General features: G+C 29.4%; 2 protein-coding genes across 6 annotated transcripts in view; one reads left to right on the plus strand and one right to left on the minus strand.

Moving 5' to 3' along the window:
• Window positions 1–7,378, plus strand: part of LOC143222691 (caskin-2-like) — a 222,330-nt gene extending 214,952 nt beyond the window's left edge. For all 5 annotated transcript variants that reach the window (XM_076449533.1, XM_076449535.1, XM_076449537.1 and 2 more), the window contains 4 exons: window positions 1,583–1,812; window positions 2,931–3,870; window positions 5,668–5,755; window positions 6,041–7,378. In XM_076449533.1, coding sequence (XP_076305648.1) covers window positions 1,583–1,812; window positions 2,931–3,870; window positions 5,668–5,755; window positions 6,041–6,149 — 1,367 coding nt within the window. In that variant the 3' untranslated portion in view covers window positions 6,150–7,378. The remainder of the gene's footprint in view (window positions 1–1,582; window positions 1,813–2,930; window positions 3,871–5,667; window positions 5,756–6,040) is intronic.
• A 4,271-nt stretch (window positions 7,379–11,649) lies between these two features.
• Window positions 11,650–24,475, minus strand: part of LOC143222692 (lysosomal alpha-glucosidase-like) — a 52,011-nt gene continuing 39,185 nt past the window's right edge. Inside the window, exons 13-18 of the mRNA XM_076449538.1 lie at window positions 22,288–22,372; window positions 21,512–21,693; window positions 20,420–20,508; window positions 17,614–17,663; window positions 15,411–15,557; window positions 11,650–14,401 (exon numbers count right to left, since the gene is read on the minus strand). Of these exons, the coding sequence (XP_076305653.1) occupies window positions 14,339–14,401; window positions 15,411–15,557; window positions 17,614–17,663; window positions 20,420–20,508; window positions 21,512–21,693; window positions 22,288–22,372 (616 nt within the window). The 3' untranslated portion in view covers window positions 11,650–14,338. The remainder of the gene's footprint in view (window positions 14,402–15,410; window positions 15,558–17,613; window positions 17,664–20,419; window positions 20,509–21,511; window positions 21,694–22,287; window positions 22,373–24,475) is intronic.

Consider the following 24,475-nt stretch of genomic DNA (forward strand, 5'->3'; position numbering starts at 1 on the left):
TAATAAACACCAATAGTGAAAAAACAAACATTAAATTATAATATGTATACAAAAAGACAGAGAAGGAACCAGATCTCCAAAGTTTGTAAAGAAATAAGATCTGGGGACCTGTTGGTATGAACATTATTATCACAAGACAGCAAACTGCTTTTGGAATCAAAGGCTGTAGGAAGAATATTTGTTGAAGTAATAACACTCTGTACATTGAATTAATGAAAAGGAGTTATAGTTAAGATTGACCTTCTTAACACCCAAAAATAAGAGGTTTTTACTGAAATATCTATTCAAGATATGTTAACTATTCGCTGAATTTCCATTTGGAAGAATAGAATATTTGAGTTAATAAGATGCTAATTTCCAGAATTTTCACTATCAGAGTTTGAATCCTTAAAAGCATTTTACCTGGTTTTTTAGTTTGCAAAAGATACAGTGTAAAAATTTATGCACATACATGATATCAAGGCCTTAAATCTTATCAGGAACTATTTGTGAAATTGCTACTACTTTTACTGTCAGTCAGTTTTTGTTATTCAGAAAATACATTATCCAGCTCCATGTGGCAGTTGTGGAAATCCTTGTAATATCCAAAACGAAGTTCTTATGACATCGTGACATTAAGCTGGCTTTTGTTTTGCACATAAAGCAGCTTAAATTTAGTAAAGTGTACAGAGACATCAAATATCTTTCCTGTACTGTTCTCCACTTGTTGTAGAACAGATAGATGTTCTGTGCTCTCATTTATCATATCCTCATTTGTCCTGTATGGGCTACAGATCTCTGTTCTATGCCTTAACCAGGATTTCCACATTGAAGGTATTGAACCCAGAGTGTTGTTAGAGGGTTTGGCTCTGTACTGAGACAGTACATCCTAAACTAAGTTCACGATAAGGACATTTTATCTCACCTCTTATTTAGAAAAATGACTTTTATTACTTTTCAATTATTCATTTTTTATACTTTTTAGTATTAGTCACATGTTAATTTACTCTGCCTTTCAAGTATCAAAGAAGAAAATGAAATGCCTTAACTCATCTCTTTGGGTAACTAAAAATAGTAACTTCTCTTTACTTTAACTCCTTTTACATTAATGGAAATATTACAAGACAGTGAGCATGTAACACTGAATAAGAACAGCATTAGCACAGACAAAACATGTTAACTCAGTATCTCTTAATGGCTTTAAGCTTAAAATTATAATGGATATATATTTCATTCTGAGTTTCTTAGGGATTTGGTCAGGTTTTCTGTTTCAAAGTGGAACATAAGGTCTTAGTTGGAAATAAGTTTCACTTTGTGAAATGTATAGGCATTTCACTGAATATAAATAGGAATATATAAAGTTTCTGGAATTTCAGAATATTTTCTTGTAATTAATTTTGTTTGCTTAAATGTTTGATGCTAAGTGCAAAGTTATACAGTGTATGTTGAAACTTGGTTTTTAGTATTATGATCCTTTAGACTAACTGCTGAGCCACTGCAGGGACTTTCATTTAAACAGTTGTCAGCAACTGGATAAAATTCAATAATCATTGAAAGGCTCCTTTCCAATGCATTTATTTAGTATGTTTATTTTTTTGTGCAGCCCAAGCCGTCCAACCCATTCCTCACTATCATTATCCCAGCCAAGAAGTTGCCATCACAACATCTCGAGCTCAGTGTTCACCAACTGCTGAAAATGCTAGCATTCCAGACCTGAAAACTTTCCAGCAGTGTCCTCCCAGGAATGATGATTTTTTCTCTTCTGAAGGAAGATATGAACTTTCCTTGCCAAATCAACTTGCATCACTTTCTCCACAGAATATTACAGTACAGGTAAACTAAATCTCTTTGGCATTTCATAAGATAGATCATTTTCTTCATTATGTCACTTGGCTTCACTCTGTTAAACATTCTACTACTAGTAAAGAAATGTTGTTAAAGAAGCCAATTCACTTCATCCTGCTAAACATTTTACTGAAATACAAATAAAGAAATGTTCCTAACCAAGCCAGTTCAGTTAACTCCACTAAACACTTTACTGCAGTGCAAGTAAAGAAATCTTTCTAATCAGTTCAGTTCATTCCACTAAACACTTTTCTGTAGTGGTCCCTAGTAAATCGGTTGACTGTACTTGTTAAAATTGTTACAATAAAGATCATTCTGGTCAAGTCAGCTTATTCCATTTTTCTAAAAGGTACCACAATACACAAATTTTTTAACAACTAGTGTGGACACTTATTATGATGCAAATCATTACCAAATAGTTGGATTCAGTTTTTGAATGACAGCCTACCTGATGTATTTTATAAACAATATGTAGAAAGGCAAGAATTTTTGCCTAGTTGAGTGAGTGAGATTATATATTAACATCTTAACATGCATGTAAAGTATAAGAGGTTGTGTAGTGTATGATGATTATGAGAAATCTAAGGTAATTAGAGTTTTGCTGTTACAGGTTTTGTGGGTTTTTGTATCTTTTTTATTAATATATATGTGGATCATTTAAAAAGATTCTTATTTAGAGCAACTAGTTAGGTAAAAATTGAAATTTTAAAAAAATCTTAGTTATTAACTGTTTATTCTTTCTTTTAGCAAAACTAAAGATAAATTGAAAACAAACAACATAAATCATATTAGAAAATGATTTTTTTTAATGTGTAAAGTAAAAAAATCCATTATTGATACCAACTCTTGTAAAGTGGCAAAGCATATCTACTCTATAATGTATGTAAGTTTATTGTCACAGTGTTCAGAATATTTGCTGACTTAATTTCTTTTTCATTTTTTATTCAAAAGAGGTTTTAACTTCAAATTAATTTCAAGGCATTCAAATTTTGATACTTCCTTTATCTGTAATCAACATAACTTATTTTGAAACTCTAATATCTTAATTTCAAAAAGAACATTTCTGATGAAGGTAATTAACACCACTTCTACTCTTATTTATCCAGACGAGTTCTACAAATACAGGGCATTCTTTAGAAAGCTTAGACATGGATGACTCTGTTTCAACAGTTGCGTATCCACACTACATCCAGTCAGATACATGGTATGATACTGTTAGCGCTTGGAGACAGCATGGTTATGATACAGATAGTGAGCTAAGTGCTCATGCTGGTGAAAGCTATAATGTATATTTCAGTGAAGGTACTCCAACTTTACACAGACCAAAAGGAATGGTGAAGCCTCGTCCCATTGCCAAAATTGTTGCAAAGACTAGACAAGAGGAGATGGAATCAAATGAAAGAACATGGTACATAGAAAAAGATCTAAAAGCAGTTTTGAAAACTACTGATCGAAATGTAGATGGCTGGACAAGCTTAGAAGGGTCTCCACGACATATACTACCTAATAAAACTTCACAGTCTTATGGGTTATTGAAATTTAAACGAACTCCTCCTGCTCCTCCTGTAAGGACCAAATCTATGAGATGTGATTCTCATGGTGATGAAGACTTGGACTTCATGCAGGATAAGGCTTTTGCTACTTGTGTACAGAGTTTGAGATCTAGGTTTGACCAAGCTACAAACAAACAAAATGAGCTTTTGCCCCCAGCATCCACAAATCAAGAAAGACAACCTTCTCCCTCTCCATCAGAAGACTTTCCTCCACCTCCCTCTCCTTTGCCCTGTGTCTTGGATGATTCTAGAACAGTGCCTGTCACTACTGGATCATTGAAAATATTGGTTTCACAATCACACTACAGTGGCATAGATTCTTTAAAATCAGATGAACTTAGTGGTAATCTAATGTTTCGACAAAGAAGAAAGGATTCAGCAGATTCCAACTCTTCTACTTCCAGCACCGATTCATTTCCATTTGCTAATGACAATGCAGGAACTATCAAACAAAAAATTGGCAAGTTGGACTCAAACCACTCAAATTTACAGGGTAGGTCATCACTTGTATTTTTAACATAATGAAAGGTTGGTGTTATGTAAGTGGGAGTAAAGAAAGATCCAGAAATCCTAATTATAAAGAGAGTAAACTTGACTATATTTATGCTGTCATTGTGTTTCTAATCCTTTTTGTTTGTTACACATTCATGGAGAGGTCTTGTAGTTGTTAAATCAAATCTGAGTTTGAAATATAAATGCATATCATTCAGCCTCTTGATAAATTATATGTGAAAATGCATTTCTTTTATAATCCATTGACAGTATATAAGTGGAGTAAGGTATTTGTTCATGTGTTTTCCATTTTCAGAAATTAGATTTAATACTTTTTAACTAATGAATCTTATACAGCAAAATCACTTGGAATAATATCTAACAAGCTGAACAAGTATTCTGTTTTTAGCTATACAAAGTAACTTTTCAGTAACATTTTTGTAAAATATGTTTAAACAAAGTGTATAAAAGGTGTGTGCTCTGTTTTTACTATGGTAATCTACCAGATAGTTAGTATGTGTTATTGTATTATAGTAAGTTTGATAAAGATTTAAGTTACAGAATTGTGGAAACAAAGAGAATTGTACCTTTTACAAATATGTCTTATTATTGCCATGGTTTCATCAGGAAAAAAAAATTGATATTTATTTTATTGGCCTCATAAACAATTCCAGTAAGAAATATGTATAATAAGATTTTAGCTATACTTCTGCTAACATGGCCTTTCACTAAATGTAAGTGCTCGTCATGAAGTATTAGTTGAAATGCTATTTTTACTAGTCATGAGATAACTCTTCTTAGAGTTTAGAATACCTTATCTGGCTGTTCATTAACTATAAGGCTGACTTATCAATTTATAAGGCTAATAATAATTTTCATTGCACCATTCTTTACTGATTTAGTACAGATCTTAACTATTGAGAGTGCATAATGGCATTTCATCTACACCCTGTGTATTGTATGTTGGCTATAAAGCCTTTTTGCACATCAGGACAAGTGGACTACAACACACACATCTTTAATTGAAACATTATGTTTATCATTTGTTTGTGTTATTTTTTGAATGTAAAACTAAATGCTCTTCTCTGCAAGTTAAGGTTTTTCTACACTTTAAAATTTGTTCTGCTAGGTGAGCAACAGGCAACAACAGTTCACTTATTCACCCCACCCAACATACAAATTACAGAAGTAACTGAATCATTACACAAGTTGATATTTTTTGATACAATATGTAGTTTTTACTGATAAGTCAGTAGTATTTTATAGAAAAATAAATTGATTTTGAACCAATTTACTCTCTGAAATGTGTAATCATTGTTGTTTTGAAGGGCAAAAACATTTTTAGTTTAAAGTAATATTATTTGTACTTAATTTTAAGTATTTTTGAATATAAATATATTTTTATCTGATCTGTTTGAAGTTAGTCTTGAATAATTAACCTTTTTTCCCATTTATTTTAGATAAAATTGAAATTTTAAACCAACATTTGTTATTGAGAATATCTTGATGTCAGGATATTCTTGAATATTGAAAGGTTTATATAAATATTTGTAAAACAAATTGTTCTCATTTAACGAATAATTGAAATGTTATATTTGGTGACTACTACAGTTCAGGTGTTAGGTGTCTTGTCTTAGAAATCTGCTAGAGTATATTTGAATGTTCCACCATGTTATTAAAATACTTATGTAACAAATTGTACGTATTTATCATTACCGAAATTAGTAGTTTTGTGACATGTTGCATATGTTTTTGATAAAACTTTTAAAATGCAAAATAAAAATATTTTATTTTCCAGTCGATTATACTCCAATGAAACAGACAAACATGGCTTCATCTTCTAACTTGGAAGGAAGCATAAATATACAAAAAGCTGGATCTAATGGGTACGTGATAGATAAAATTGGACTTTTTGTTTACAAGATCATAAAGAACTTAATCTCACATATTTTAATGAAATAATTTTTGTATTTATGGGGTTAGTGGTAAAATCTTACTGTCATTAGGTTTTTATAAAGGTGCCTTCCTTGAAGTTTACTAGATTTTTTAAAGAGTAAGAAATTCATCAAGTTAATTTCTCATAACTGATATCTCAACACTTTGCTGAATATCATGCATTTCTAATTACAAATTAATTTTTTTTACTTTCTCATAGTCATTTTAAATTCCAGGTGTGATATGAACAGCAGGCCAGGAGATGTGATTGATGACATAGAAAGTATGTTGGCCAGCCTATCCAATCAGCTAGATGCTATGTTAGAGACAGAAACAAGTGGATAAATGGAGACTTTTACTGTATATTACACACATACAGCTTATTGTAGTAATATATAACAAAAAACTGTGTTGTAGAGATTTTGACAACATGATATTGTCAAGTCTGCATGAAATAGGCAGTAGAAACTATACACATTAGAGTTACAAATTTTTATAGTTTTTAGCATATTATCTTTGTTAAACAACAGTATCGGGTTTATATGGAGTCTGCAACTTTCATTCTCTTCAGAACTGTCTGTTATTGTGAAGATTGGAAGCTCATAACTATGTGCAGTACATCATATGCTGCTTTTAAAGTAAATAGATTTTATCATCAGTTAAGATTAATATAGTAGAGCTTAATGAAAGTTACTTCCTATGTAGCTGTTCTTTTCAAAATATTTTCTTGTTGATTAACAGCATATTTTTTTTTAGAAACCTACAAATTCTATTTTAATCTTGGAAGACTTCTTCAAGACTCCACTGAGATTTAGAAACAAGGTTTTCTATAACAATCTCTATAAGTAACATAGAACTAAAACTTTACCTAGTCAGTCTTCCATTCAAATTTCAAATCAGATTACTATTTTATATATAAAATGTTTCTTAAAGATAGACTTTCTGTACAACTTCATTTACTATTCCTTTTCAAAATTCAATAAATATCACAAAGTAGTAAGACGAATGTAACCAAGAATTATATTGTATATTATTTTATTAGTTGTTGTGGATGGAAATCCCTCTTGTATGGATATAGCTTTTGCACTGCTCACCAACCTTGAATATATTTATGAACATATAAAAACTAATACTTTATTTTCAACATGCAGTGAATGATCAAACACAAACACTTTTTTCAGTGGAATGCTACATAACAATGACCTGGAAAGTCATGATAGTGGATTAAAAAACTGGAGATTGAGCTACTCTTGAGCATTTAAGAATTATTACTATTGTTTGGTACTTGTAAAAATGGAAAGCAGTATTTGTCTAAGATGTGTTTGTGTGTAAATAAGTTATTAGCTTGTGAAGATAGTTGGCATCCATCCATGGTTAATATTAATATATAAGGGCTTGGAAAGTTGCAATTTAAATGTGTTATTAGTTTAAATCCCATTTTTTTTGTTCATGTTATACGACTCCTTGGCAGCATGGTCACTGGTTGATTATGAAAGCTGCCAAGTTATGTGTTATTTAGATATTTTCAATTATTGTAAGAATCAATTTGAATAAAAGTGACATTAATTTCTGGATTTACCTTGGCTTTTTTTTAAATGAGTCTCGGTGCATTAGCTAACTCCTGATGATGTTTTAGAAATGACTTATCAGAAGCAACAGAGCTGTGGCAGTATAGTACATATTATATGACCAAGAAATAGAGTACGGAAAGATTACTATCCTCTTGAGAAGTAGACATTTCAGTAAAACTAGTATGGTAGAGGATTTGTTTGTGAAAGAGAAGATTAGAAATACATTGACGAGTGACAATCATAATGTTAAATGTTGTACAAATATAGGATTTTCCTCTTTCAAATTAATCTGTGTATTTATTTTTAACAAGCCCATGATACTGATATCATTACTACCTTCCATATTTTACACATATACTAATTTTTAAGTATAAAAGTTTGCAAACTTGTAAGGGTACTATGCCTTTTATTGGCTATAACAAGTAATAATCATGCATTGGGATGAAAAGTCAAAGTTATCTAAACTTAGTATTCTAATCATTTTACTTGTGACACAGGTAAATTTATAAACTCTGAGACTAGCAGTTTGTACATGTTCATTAAAGTTTGTATACACATTTAAATTTCTTGTTCTGTTAGATGAGTTCCAAGGGTGAATAAAGTTTGTACTTTATGTACATTTACTAACATTGGTAATTGCTAAGTAGATTTTGAAAACTATTAATTTTTCCTCTCACATAAGGATTTTTTACAAATCAGAAAAAAATAACAATACTTTGATTTAAACAATATTTTTATTTCGTTCACTGCAGTGAATATTATCTTTGATATGTGTGGGTTCCAGAATGATAAGACTCTACTTTGCAATAATTGGTTGAGATAAATCAGTGGTTGTCAGCATTTTAAGCATAACAAAATGTGACCCAGTTTTAATGAAAATGATTCATTTATGTAAAAGTGCATGTGATGCTTGGTGTCAAATCTGTACATGCAGAAAAATGGATATTTACAGATTTAGTTTACAGGAATTACTGTAGAACATGTAAAAACTTCAAGGCAATAAAAACCAGCACAGACCTGTGTAATTCTTAGTACACTTCTGATAGATCAAAATTTCTGTTGCAAATTACCTTTAAGTGTTGTAACATTTTAGGATCTGTTCTTTCTGTGTCTTAGGTTCCAAAACCTTCCAGAGCTAGATTAATGAGTATTGTAAACTAGCTAAGATAAATTATCCACATTTGTTTCAAACTACTATTTTGGTCAGCACCATCCTTTGTAAAAATTCTCATTTGTGCAGAACAGGAAAAGGTCAAATTTTTATGACAAGGAATTTATGGTTTTCTTAACTTTATCAGTGGACTAAGTCAAAACTAACTAAAATATCTCTCTCTCTCTCCATGATATATTACCCCATCACTTTATGACTGAAATAATGCAATCTTATTTTCTCCAGGAAGCCATCAAAACTCATCCTTCCTTTGAGTATAGGAATTCATCAATTCATGTGAAGGTTTTTTATTCATTTCAATTTCAAGGCTTGAGCTACCATAAAAGTTTTGACTTTAATATGATGAATGGCTTGTGAATTAGAAACTTTCCATGATATCTAGCAGCATGGGGCTACTTGGATATAATGAAAATGTCTTTGATTTCAGAATGATGGATTTATAATAATGTGTAATTTAGCTTTGAACAAATTTCAAAGACAGAAGAGCAATTACATTTACACAGCAAGGCAAACCAAGAAACATTAAAAAGTACAGTAGTCTTACACAAAGGTGTCTGAGAATTATGCAACATGTTACAAACTTAAACCATGAACAGTTTTTTTTGCCATAATAACCTTAAAAAACAAGTATAATACATGCATAATAACCATATACATTATTAAAAATCATTTTGACAGATGAAGCTATGTTCATCCTATGGCTGCCAGAGATGAAATTCCTTTTTCTAGTGCAAACAAATTATCATATGGTGTGTGGGAAAGGTTTTACCAGTTAATGATTTTATCAAGAGTCATAACAACAGTTCCAAGAGTCAGGGAACATGTTACTCAAAGAAATTGTGAAACCCAACAGAGTATTTTCAAATCTTTAACAACAAACCTGTAAAAACAAGACCTCTGCAAGATACCACATTATCCTAAAATGAACACATTTACCATAACATTTTACATTCTACCAATAAACCAGTTTTTTCCTCTTTTTATGTCGATAATTTAGGTATGAAACTTACAAAATTAATACCCTATGAATTATATTATCAAAAATAGGCTTCCTGATATTTTCTCAGGAATTTTCTCATTCCAAAAGATGAGGTTTCCTAAAAAAACACCAGCCAATTGGTGTGACAAAAACGTTTTAATGTAAAACTATAGTCATTAGACATTGTTTTAATAGATGACATCTGATAATAGGCCCCCCATAGCTTACTAACAAATACAAGTTAAATTAATAGAAAAGTCCCAGCACTTTAAAGAAAACAAAAACACACCTGCTTAATTATAAAATCATTCAGTCTCTCATCAGTATCAATTTAAGAGATTAGAAACAACAAATTACCATTTCTCTTTAAAGGTCTGTGAGATCTTTCTCTTAGACAGATGCTAGGTTTTATAAATCCAACACAGCAGTGTATGATCAGGTACTTAATCATATTTACTCATAAAAAAAAAAAAAAAAAGATTAGATAAAAAATATAATTATCCTTATTTAAAATAACATTAAAATACTACAAATCTTCAGGAGAGCCTCAATTTCAACATGGCAATAAAGAAGTAGGGTTTGAACAAGAATATCACACAATTCTTTAATATGAATTATCTCCATTTCCTTTATGAATGTCAGAGCAAAGAAAATGATGTATTGTAAGGTCAGCTAGGTTCCAAGGAGATCTTGTTTTAAATAGCTGTTATCCCAGTGTTTTGTTTGATGTGTGTTTTTTCTTATAGCAAAGGTGCATTGGGCTATCTGCTGTGTCCATGGAGGGGAATCAAACCCCTGATTTTTAGCATTGTAAATCCATGGACTTACTGCTGTACCAACAGGGAACATCTTGTTTAATATACTACTGAAATGTTCACTATATGATGAAACTGCTAGCAATTCTTAGAGTTAGAATCAAGTGCTGAGGATGTCTCCTCAAATATATATGCATGTACATTTAAAAGAAAGATTGTTGACTCATTTGACCATATAATTTTCCCTGCTTTGTGCCTATTGCCTAGAAGTGAAGAATGACTTGTGTCTAGCTGTTCTACTCAGGTTATGTAGTATATTCTTCTCTAACACTGTTGATGTCATCAAATAAAGAACTGTGGACATATTTTGGTAGAAAATATTTTGCTTCAAGTATTAAAAATAGATTGAAAGCTCAGTCTATCATTCAATTTATTACTTATCACAGGGTGATGAATCAAATGATAAATTTATCTTTGTATTTATCTTCAGTGTCTTAAACATGCCTGCCTGCTGAATAATTTAGAAGAGTAATTAATAGTATCAGTGTTACATATTCTTGAAATCCATTATAAATATAGGTTTAAAGTGATGAAAAACTAGAAAGAAACTGTTTTGTTTGTTTTGGATATTCACAAAAAGTTACACAAGGTTTGGGATTCACTAATTTTCAAATGACAGACTACAGATAAATCCGATAGTCAATAACATCCAAAGCAAACTCTTGGGCTATTTTAATCAAGTAGTAGAATTTGACAGTTACTGTTATGAGTACCAATATGGAAGTATGATTAAATTTCAGTATATTAACCATTAGACCACACTCAGTCCTTAAACTGTTAACATTCAGTTTAGATCATAATATGATCAAATGTGCAATGATCTGATTATACATAATAGTCATCCTGTCACAGAGACTTAAATGGTTGATCTTCAGTATCATTAATCTGTAACATCATGACAACACTAAGCAGGCCTTTACTTCCATCCCTACTTAAAACTTTCTTACATTCTTCCTGGAAGAAAAAGGTAGCCCTTATAATAAAGGAAATACATAATATGGCAGAAATATGACAGTGGTAACAAACGTGTAATATCAAGAATATAGTCTGATGGCAGTACTTTTGATAGAAACTAGTTGAAAAGCACTAGCATGTATGATAGTACTTCTAAGGTATTTTGTGGATATGATAAAAATGGAACTATGTTAGGATTTACTTTCATTGAATAAACAGGAAATGTAAAATTTTGGTGATGAAATATATCCAGTATATATTTAAATTAAGATACTTTTTTTCTTTTTTCAATTTACTTCTCTGCATGTGAACCTACTTTCCATATGTGGAATGTTTTGAACAGTACTGCAGCCTGTTATGTTGTAATGAAATCAACTGATAATTTTATTATAAGTTTAGTAATGAACAACAATTACAACTACATTCTAACTTTTACATTTTATAAATTGAAACTAAACTTACCACACAATTTATGGATTACCAATCATAAAATAATGTCTATCATTTTTTCACACAATGTGTAATCAAAGTAAAATTCTAGTAATCAAGATAAAATTCTACATTTAAAAATAATTTCTATTAATAGCTTTAAAAAAAAACTCTATCAATTTTTCTTGTTTTGTTAAAGCCAGTCAATTCTACTTACAATTACATTATGTTTGTGCTTTTTTCCCATTGCATTGTTGATTTAATCATTATATAACTGATTTACTTTTCGTAATTAAGAACAATGAAATTAATAAAGAAAAGAAAAAAATACAAGGAATAGGCATTTGAAATAAAATATTTTAACATGCTCAAACCATTAAACAAAATATTAATTGTAAGATATATATTGTCCTAAACCTATGTAATCAGAGAGATTCAGTGTGAGATGACTAAGTTGTTTTTATCAGTACTTTCAACTTCTTAAATTACAACACTGAAAGTAAAAATTTTAACACTTTGTGACATGAACTTCATGCATGAAATCAGCTTTCATATATTAAAAAAAGGAAAACAGAATAAAAGCTTTATTCTCCAACAACTTTGCATCTAGAAAGTTCTTGTAACTGGAAATTTCAGTACCCCCAAATAAATGCTTATTGTAGGAACTAACATTGATCCATAATGTCTTGAAACATGCTTAAGTAACATCTGAGATTGTAAAACATGAACATTAAACTGGTAAGCCTTCAAAAGACATTCAACACATAATATTACTTGATCTAAATTAATGTACTTAAAAATAATTTTCTGCTATTAGTTTCTTACAACATATATTATTGTTTCAAATTGTTATTTTTATAGATGAAATAGAAATACTGTACTTTAGCACATTAACAAGGTGTCAAAATGTATCCTGCAAAATGTGAAAACCAGAATTTTAATCTGTTTGGCACTCTGCAGGTCCAACAAATGTTGGATAATAAGGTTTTTACTGTAATAAGTTACATTACAACATGTTCTAAAATGTATAACATACATCAAACAAAAACAATATCAAATCAAGAAAAAATACATGAATTACTAGTTCTTTCACATTTTTAACCTGTTGATAAGGAAACAAAACTAAAATAAAAAATGTAAAATCAAATGATAAAATTAAACTTCTACACCGACTGTGCTTTGAACTACTGGACCAAGGAACTTCATACCAGATTATATTACTTTACACTGCACGTAAAACCATATTTGTAAAACTTACTGCAACATTAAGGAAACCAACTCATAAGTATCTCCTTCAACAAATACTACAGAAACAACTGAGATACCTTTAATTATATCAAAGATTTATTGCAAGCATGAAATAACTACCATAATGCCACCAAACTGATGATATAATGTACTTAAAATTATGCAGAAAATATAATGTAAATACTACAAACAAATGTTGCAACAGAAATTGTTGTTGCCCTGGAAATTAAGCAAAGTTTAACACACAATATTGCACTAATACATACAATAAATGGAGATTTAACTTGTGCTCTAACAATCCAGAAGATATATGCTGTTATACAATGCTGGATATAATACCAGCTCTAAAGTTAAATAAATCCTGAAAATTATATTACTAATGTAATTAAATTATACCACAATTACTCTGATGTTAATACATGCACTAAAATACACTACACATCCAAGTGTGTAGTAATATAACAAAAAAAAAAAAAAAGAAAACACTGGGATAATTCTATATAACATAACATACTTCTAACAAATACAAAACATGCCCAAAATGAAATCCTGAAATCAAATTGTACAAAAATGTTGGGTGATTTTGAAGAATAAAATATTATGGTAGTATAATACGCTTTTAGGAGTCACAGAAAAAACATTTAAAAAAACACATCAAAAGTGCCTTATCAGGAACAAGATAATAAACTTCCTCAGCAGTTCATATGAAATGTCATCTTCACTCCAAACATGATACTATGTTTTATCATGCACTCTATATAAAATGTCATACAATCTTTTACAAATTATATATCTCATCATAAACTCATATATGTACCATACATCACACTATGATGATAGAATGTCACATCTTTGTTTATACAGTGTCTGCAAAGTAAAAACCTTTCCCATAGTTTCTGAACCTGAAGTAAGTCAGAGGTTAAAATTACCATGATTTTGATATAAATTCCTCTGTAGACACACAGACTAGGTATACATTAATATTCACCACTGAATAGACTGACAAATGCATCAATAAATGTACCTTATCTATTATACCCTTTAAAAAAAATTGTGTGAGTTAAAAGAAGCATATATTTTTAAAAAATTACATCTAAAAATGTGCATTTTAATTTCTTTGTTTCAAAAGAAATAATTCACATATCAAATATGTGACATTCAGTTAAGATCACTTTCCCTCTGACTATGTTCAAAACACAACTAGACATTAATTTAAAAATCTAAAGTACATATTGTAAATGTTACCAAATAAATGTATGTAAACATTCATTAAAACAATGTGCTATTATGTTTAAATTATATTTGATTATATGTAATATATATATTAAATTGCTAGAATCATTTTACAAATCATAACTGTTGTTCAGTTACTTCCAAGTAATATCCAGAGGATTCAACAGAGAGACTTTTGGAGCTTCAATCTCCAGAACCTATTGTAATAAAAGGAAATATTCTATACAGTGCAATCAATAAAGACATATTAACATTCTATAGAGTACAAGTGAAGGCATACTAACTTTATGATGCTAACTACATGACAAAAAAGTCTTATCTTCCACCAACAAATGAGCTTTAAATTATATTGCATGAAACAAAGATGAAAATATCACATCAAAAAATAAGAACAGTAATAATTAGCTTTAAATTTTAACATTTATAATTTGGATAAAAAAAAGCAATATAAGTAAAGAAGAAAATTATTACTATAACAAGTTTCATATATTTGAGTTACATTAAGATGGAAAGTTTGTTCTTTCAAATTCACACATCCAACTGTAACATGCTTAAAATAAACTTTACTAGTAACACTTCAGTATGATTATGTCATTAAAGTTTCAACTTTATCAGTTTAGCTTTTATTGATTTTCTAATCAGTAATCATCAGTTAAACTGTTGTGTATTTATTTCATTAGGTTTTTGCTGTAACAGTTACTGTTGAATGTTTACACCAGTGAAAGTTTACTTAATCAGTTATATTTGCTACTATCCTGAAGTTTAACTTTTCATGTTTCAAACTAACATATGAATGATGATATTTTATTCATTTTACACTGGTACATGTTTTTTATAGCTAATTATTTGTCCAATACACTATACTTTCTCAGAACTGAAAAACAAGTCATATGAAACAAAAACTCTTATCACCTGTAATTAATCTGGCATTATGGTAATTTTGTAGTTTAAAGTTGTGTTAAAGAACCACAGAGCAAGGCTAAAATCTAAGAGTGGACATTAAATCAAAAAGTTTTAGTACACTGTTATTCAAAACTTTTCTGGGATACACAAATAAATGTTGAATTGCAAAAATAAATATTTCAAGAAACTAACAAACTTCAAAGATGTTCCGTCAATTGATATGTTTGAATATATAATTTTTTTAAATATAGAGTTTCTAGCAAAAAAAAAAAAAAGAAAAGAAAAAAAAGAGCACATTCTCACCTTTGTGATATCCAAATACTGAAAATGTACTGCAACTCTATTAACATGAACAAATCTTGGCCTAAAACTAACACCAAACACTCTGACACGTTTAAGTAGCATGGCTGTTTCATAACCACTGCGTCGAACTTGACTAGTCACTCTATTCTGCATCCAAGACCATAGAGATAAAAAATTTACAAGCATTTTTTAAAAAATGAATTCTCTGTCAATGCATATTATACAAGTATTCTTTCTCTCTCTTACCTGTATATATAGTAAGAATATAAATTGACTTTCAAGTTCTCATGCCACGTTCATGAATCTGCTACACACATTCCTTTATTTTTTGTCATATCAAAGTAATCAAATACACTTCTGATGTTTTTAGGATCGCACTGATGTTTCATATGATTAATCACACCTCTAATTTATTTGCTATAAGCTATCTGTTAATGATATGTCAAACCACACAACTATTAACCAAATTGTGTAATTGACTGTTACATTTGTAGCAATACCTTTTAAAAGGGCTATTTACTGTTATTATAAAATATACTGAGATTGTTCAGAAAACCTTTCCAAAGAAAGTAAGTTCATCCACTAACAGTGAGAAATCAGACGTAACGGTATGTACCCATATTTGTGACAAAGATTATAATTTCCTGCAACTAAAAAATAACAGAAGGGATTTGACCTATCTAAAGAAAGTTAAAAAAATCATTAAAATAATCCAAAACAATCACTTAAACCTAATATGGATGGTGATTAAATATCTTCAGCAAAAGTTTTCTCTCATAAGTGTATCAGAATAAACACTGCCCAACATAAAGGGTAATTGAAGATTCATATATTAAAAATGCAAAGATGATTTACTGTCAACTTTATATAAAATGGCTGGATGAAGTATGCCACATTTAAAAATACTGTTTACTAGTGCAAAGAACTTGCATTTGTTGAGCTCAGTTTTGACAGATTATCCTTTGTGAATCTGATCACAGGTGAGTAGTGATGAACACTTTTTATCACATTCACTTCCTTGTTATAACTCTTGCTAATTAACTGCATATTGTCTTTAAACGTAGATCATTTACTTCACTAAACATCAATGCAACAGTTACATAGAAAAAAAAATTATCTGTTTCTATTCTTTACTTCTCATTATCAGAAACAAATATTCTATGTTTTTGGGAAGAATAAATTACATAAAACAAGGAAGCAACAATTCAAAATACTTATGAGGGAAAATAAAGAAGAACATATAAAAACACATCAAGTACACTATATCTGGCTTTTCACCCTAATATGTTTGTGTGTAATAATAACAGTTTTTTATAAATTATGTACAAGAAAAGTCAACTGAGCAATCTGAGAAACTATTAACAGTGGCTTATAAATACAACACTATTAAACAAACACAACAACCTGAATAAAAATATGGATGAAAAAATAAGTTGTGTGAAGACAGTTAATTCCATAGAAATATCAATAAATATGTAAAACTAAAGTTTGTCTTAGTTAACCTCCATAAACTACTGCAAGGGTACATAGATGATAAAAGAACAACTTCTCATTTGTATAAGTTAGAACAGTATTTTAATGAGCTTTATTTATTAGTGTGTTGATTGCTGGTTATAATTTACTTATGGAAACTTGCATTGATGAGGTGATAATATTAATTTCAAGATATACAGTATTAACTTCTTGGGCAACACAATAAAAATATTCAGTGGAATAAGGAGCTTTTAACACGAAAGTATATCTCCATAAAATAAATAGAAAAAAGACATTCAATTTTTACTTGTCAATAGGATGCAACACAATTAACTTGTTTCAACAGAAATAAATATTTACAGAGACACCCACTTTATGAATCACATGTACATCTATATTCTGTATAGGACAACAGGATTATTGGACATTCAAGATTAGAGTTGCATTTCCATTTACACAATGCTGAAAGCTGACTTCAAAGGTTCTTCTTACACAAAAGTTATATATTATTCGTTTGGCAGATTTTTTTCATTGTTCATTATGTAAGTTTACAAAAAACAAAAAAGTAATCTGATGGTAAATCATTTCTGTTCCAATCAATATTTATTCATCTAATTAGCAATCCAACTGTATGCTTTCCTAATTTCCTATCAGCATTAAGTGTTCTTCCAACTTCAGTTATGTTATCAATACTTTGATCAAAAGTGTTAAATACTGAGCTGTATTTTACCTTTTCAGCTTCAAATACAATCAGGTTATACACTCCTCTGGAATATGTATCTAAAAGAAATTCAGAATATGAGACAGAAAAAAAACAACTGTACCAGGTTGTCTACTATATAAAGCAAAGTGTTCATCCAAGAAAAAGAAAAAATACATGGTCATACGTTTATTGTTTCATGTCTGTTTGTTATGCATTTCTATATTTCTTGATCAGTCAACAGCAAACATATTTTGTATTCACTTTGAGAAAAACCTATACATGTAGACAATGACACCTTTTCTTCACCTATCCAATTATAAGTTTTCCTCTTAGTGAATATAAAGCACATTTATAATAACATTACGTTTGATATGCTCCACTATGATATAGGTCCAGCTTATCTCTCTTTGGTTAGCTTGTGTTCAGGGTTACTGACAGGGAGTGGAATTCTCAAAAACAAGTCTAATCTAATAACACACGTTCATCAAAGTGTAGATTGAACTGGATCTTCCTCGAACTCAGACTTGAAAATTAAACAATTCCTGGAATACTAAGTTAGTCACCAAAGAATACCAAACTTGAAACAGTGATATAAAATGATATTAGTAAGGTCTTAATGATGGGGATATTATGTCATACTGATAGAATTTTTGAAAACAATATATTTATCTTTTAAGTGCTAGTACCTTGTTATCATACTTTTAATGTTTATTATGTGAAGAAAAATTATAAGAAAACACAATTTCCTATCCTTTGTTACAAACAAGTTTTTATTTCATCTGTCCAATGGATGGGCACTCTAGCTAGTTATTCTTAAAATGTTTAGGTCATTTGTAAATGGGTTATAACATTCTTTTTGTTATATTTCAAAATACCACAAACAACTATACAAAAAAATATTTAACATACATCATAATCTGTATAATTCATCTCACTGCAAGATTGTTTAACTAACAAATACCTCAACTTCTATTTAATTTAATAAAAAATTACTAATAATAGTTAACCACTATGTTTAATACTATATTGAAACAATGTATCTTAGACTAACAGAGTAAAAACAAATTATTACATATTTTTGTTGTTATAGTCTATTAGTAATCTGTAACAGTAATAGACTATTATAGAAAATATTAGCTTATTACTTTGTTAATCATTTTAGTTATTTCATTAAAAACCATGTCAAGTAAATATAGTTAACCATTTTCCAGTTGATAAAAACTGAAGTTAAAAAAACAAAACTCTGAAAGATTATGCCATAATTTAAGAAAAACTAAGATATACTACTAATAGTATGTATAGTTCCACACCAGTAACACTTCTGTAATATTGCTGACAACATAGAATTCTATGTCAAAAATACTGGAAAAAAAATTTTTGCAAATTGAATTTTAAGGTTGTAGCTGTTGTGAATTATATTTAATTTTCCATTTACTTGTCTACAGGTGTGAACTTAATGATATAGTTACTTCATTAATTTTTATGCAATTTAATTCTTTTTGTTTACAACCTAATAAGCAAATGGAAACTGAATGTTTAATATTATGATTTTCTAAGCCAATAACTTAATTTTTTTCTGAAAATTATTTGTTATTCTTGGTTTAGAATCTAAAAGGCTGGTCTTACTTTACTCCTTAAACATTCTTCCTTTTTTGGTTATGTTTTGTGAAATTGTCTTTTCACATAACAAGAGAACAATGGTTATAACAAAGATTGAAAGAAGTAAAAAGGCAAGTTCACAAAACATAATCAAGAAACAGAAACAAAAAGAGTTAAGAGTAAGATTAGACTAATCTTTTAAATTAAGATGACCTATTTCAGTGTCCAAAAATATAAACCAATGCAATTCTTTATAGTATTATAAAATAGATATTATACACTGTGCTTTCAGTGTATACTCTCTATTTTAACTATTGCTAAAGAATGGCTATAAGAAAAAACATCTTTTTCCTGATAGGCCCTGCCCATTTAGGTTAATCTTACAGTAATGAATCTTTCATGAAGACTGAACTTAGATTTGCTCTAATTTATTCCAGCTGAAATCAGAAACCATACAGAGCCAAGTGAGAAGATAAATTATGACCACATAGTGTATTGTGATAGATGCCCTGATCAAGTGGAAAGCTGAGAAATTATTTAATTGAAAAGAAAATAGAAGATGCATATTTTAAAAAACATATACCATAATTACTCTGTCACCAATCTTCTAAACTAAACAAAAAGTTACACTACAAGAAGTCAATTTAAAGAAAATTTATGTAATACACGTCTTAGTTTAATGTAGAATTGAGGTAAGATTATCCAATTAGAAGAAATTGTTGTGGAACAAATTCCTTAAACTAGAAATATTTGCCTGCAGTACATTCCTGCTAATGACCAGTAATCTTATGCTTACCGAGTGAAAAGCCGCAATTGGGAAATTTAAAGATCTGAGCAATAAGAAGAAACTATCCCATGAATTGAAGGAAAATGCCTGAAATTATCCACTCTAGTGTTCAGCTTCAGAGAAAAAAAAAACTGGCCTAGAAATAGTTCTAATGAATTACTAACTATAATGATCAAGATAAATAAAACCAGAAAATGACACAACATTACACAGCAGAAAAATGCGTTTGAAAAATTGATATGAGCCTCATTAGTACAGATAAACAATCAAATTGTGACATGCTTATTTTACAAAAACTTTTCAAGTTCATTTCCTATAAAACTTTTGGTATACTTGTTCTGATACTGTGATATTACAATTATTAATTTTAAGATTACAATATACATAAATCAAAGAGTTGTTTCAATTAAAATAAGTTAATTACTCTCACAACATCTTTCAACTTACCTAAAGTATCACCATCATCCCAGTACAACTCCCCACATGCACGTCCATTTTTGTCTAAGGCTACCAGTAAATGGAATGGATTCTTGCGGCTATGCAAGGTTTATGAAAAAATTTAAGAAATATTTTAAATTTGGAATAAAGTTGAAGTTATATATCTTGAAAATTAAGTTACATAAATACAGTTATACGATATTCCCTAACTTTTTTAATAAGTAAATAGTAAGAAAGCAGAAAATTAAACTTACAAAAATCAAAAGACTACATTAAAAAGAGAACAGATTAATTTTTCTCTTAAAAGTCTAAAAAATATGTATAAAATTAGTAAATACTAAACAACTAATCACAAATTACATACTATACCATGACAAACCTAAATTCACATTCATACCCTTGTTTAACTGACAACTATACCAACATTTCACTACTTGAGATACAAGTTGTATCTCAGTAATTATATTGTAGCAAAGTTTTTAAGGCAATTATGGAAGCTACAGGCCCAAGAATAATGCACGAAAATTATAAAAAAAGAGTTTTATGTGAATTAATGTTTATTTCTAAACAAAGTGCAGCTTTATTTTATGTTTTTAATTTTTTGTGATTATGTACATATAAAGACAAACATTTCAATCCTTTATAAACAATCCAAACACAACATCATGGATGGCATTTGCATCATCCCTATATAATAGTACAGTGTACGAGTAAGCTTTGGCAGATGGTAATAAAATATTGTTCATATGGAAGAGGACAAAGCAGAAGGAAAACATTATTGTGGAAGTGTGGGATGAACAGATGACTTTCAGCTGAAACACAATATTAAAATTTTATCACAAGTCAATTAAGTAAGAAAAGAAAAGCAAGTTGAAAACAGATGTTTTTCTTTAAACAAAAAGTGGACTGAAAACCATAAATATTTATCCCAAATATAACAGCCTTAGAAAGTAATGGCATGGAAAACAAAGATTTAAAAAGGTGTCAGAATGCTATAGTATCACAAGCAAGTTACTTTAAATATTGAAGTAACCTTTATGATACAACATGTTTATTCATTGTATTAAATACATTTTAATATCTATTTCTGGGTGAAATTACCTAGCTGTAGTAGTGTCATTAGGTTCTTGTGAAGGTATAATAACTCCACTACGAACCACTAGATTAATTTTGTCCATAGGAGCATCAAGTGTGAAGTTTTGTCCAGTACTTTTGTGAGAAGTTCCTGTATAGAAGTCATACCATGTGTCAGCTGGGAAGTAGGCAGTAACTGTATTCACTTTCTGTAAAAATCAAAATAAAAAAAATCGGATTTTTCTGGTGTAGTTTCTATGTTGTTTTACATTACATAAATATATTTTTGTGGTTCAAGTGAATCATATTTCTAATGAAATTAAAAAATACTTGGTTAAGATACAATCTACTGCAATTATTTTGTTGAATTTCAAAGTTTCAGAGCCATAATAGGTTACTTCTCTCAATATAAAATTGTATTAAATATTATTTCTTATTTTTTGTGATGGATCAACATAATCTCGTATTCTTCTTAACATAATAGTATATGACAAACCAGAATGTTATATCTTTACTTAGAGTATATACATGAACCAATACTTTTTCCATTCCTACCTATATAATAAAATATGAAACATTATCTTGCACTTCTCCTCCATCATAACTGTTAATATAACAATATAATAGATCATGAATGTATTACAGCATGAAAATCAAAAGTGTAGAACAAATCCAAGTAATACACATACTTTTATACATTTAGTACCAAATTCAAGAATAATGATACTAACATAACTTATTTGATAAAGTTCAGCATAATGGTAAAAAAAATGCTTAAATTACTTAGAACCCACATTACATACTTCATATAGAGCAGGAATGACCATAAGTGCAGAACCCCAGAAAAACTGGGTCTCCACTGTGTAGGTATTCTTGTCCTCTGGATACCTATAAACAATACCATAACACACTGTAATATATACATTTTCTCTTTTATTACAAATTATGAAACTTCTAATATTTATTATTTTCTATGATACCAATGACAGTTTGATACTTATCACCAATAATTTGCAGTTACACCTATGTACAAATACATGTTTTCCTTCTGTTTTGTATAAATATAACTACTGTTTTAATTAATACAATTAATAACTGCATATATCTGAATGTTTTTAAAATCAGTTAAGGCAAACCAGCATCTTGATATCAATTATTTACTAGCATCTTTGTTAATACACACAATATATGAAAGTCTTTATAATCAGTTAAGGTAAATTAACATCTCAATATCATAATTATTTACTAGTATCTTATTAAATACCAACAATAACTGCATATTTCTGAAAGTCTTTACAATCAATTAAAGCAAATTATTACCTTGATATCATAACTATTTAGATTAGTAATTTTAATAACATGCACTAGCCATCAAGTTCTGAACTGACAGGTTAAAGAAGAGGTAAACTCTAGAGCTATCCCAGTTGAACAGTGGATTTGATTGTCTCTATTATAATATATAGACAATCCCAAAATAATAAAATACAATTTTAGTGAAAAACACACCATAAAGAAATAACTCTCTTGATTTAAACTCCATATAATTACTGCTCATTTAATTAATCTGAGTATCATGAATTAAGTTTTTCCTGGTTACTATGAATCTAAGATATAATAACTAAAATGTTTGTTTCCTGAATTTTGCGCAAAGCTACACGAGGGCTATCTGCACTAGCCATCCCTTATTTAGCAGTGTAAGACTAGAGGGAAGGCAGCTAGTCATCACCTCCAACTCTTGAGCTACTCTTTTACCAATGAATAGTGGGATTGCCTATCACATTATAATGCCCCCACAGCTGAAAGGGCAAGCATATTAGGTGCAGTAGGGATTCAAATCTGCAATCCTCAGATTACAAGTCGACCACCTTAATCATCTGACCATGCTGGGCCTAATTGATATGTTACCATAGTCATTAATTTGAAGAGAAAATTACAATAATTCATGTTCAGAAGCTAGAGTCTATAACATTTTTAGATAAGAATAATGAAAACTCTTTCACACTTTCAGATACTTAAAAAAAAAAAGTAGCAAGATGATCTACCAAATCCTTACTGTAACAGTATGTTAAATCATATATCACAACTGCAAATGCCAGGGAAAATAATTATCTTGGACTGTTATAAGTGAAATATAAACAATTATAAAAAAATTGGAGTTCACTTTTATGCAGATTACAAGTTGTTCAAAATTTGGACATTTTTATGGTTTGTTAAGAGTAATATTGCACCACAAACTATGGGAATGTCAAGCACATATTCAGGTCAATCATAACATGATACTCATTAGCATATGCGCTAAAGATGTGTTTAGTCTGCTTTAATAAGAAAACTGCCATAATTTGTATAGTTTACTACTATACATCATATAGTAAATGGTATTTCATTCTCATTTTAATACGATTTGTAACTTCAAACGATTATATCTTAACACTCCTACGAAAAGACGTTTCTAGTCCTGATTTCTCCAAGCCCGTTCCCCTGGCTGTGGTTTTGCTAGATAGTAGATAGGGACAGTGGGAATCTCGTTAATCCATTCATTAATGGATTTAAATGGCAATTTCATTTAAATACAAAATTATTGGCCTAATATTAATAACCTTTCAAGTTGCTCTGGGGCCTATTAGGCCCCACTTTTCGTAGGAGTGTTAACATATAGATACTAAATATAACAACCATTACCAAAGTAACAGAGTACAGTAACAATGATGGTACAGCTAAAAGATATAGCTGAAGAGTAAGGAATATCACACTTTATTTAATTTCTGCAAACTTTGCAACTGAAAGAAAAAAACTATAACAAATAGGTTAACAAAACAAAATCAGATCCACTGCTATATAAACCTCACCATCACTACACCTTCAACATTTCTGAATACACAGAGAAACATCCTGATAAAAATCAGGGAAATGAAATGGCACTAATTATTATACAATTAAAAGCTTAATAAGATACTTAAACATTAAAGTCTCATAGATTTTTTATTTTTATTT

This window comes from Tachypleus tridentatus, chromosome 8 (assembly GCF_004210375.1).
Source record: "Tachypleus tridentatus isolate NWPU-2018 chromosome 8, ASM421037v1, whole genome shotgun sequence".
Lineage (NCBI taxonomy): Eukaryota > Metazoa > Arthropoda > Merostomata > Xiphosura > Limulidae > Tachypleus > Tachypleus tridentatus.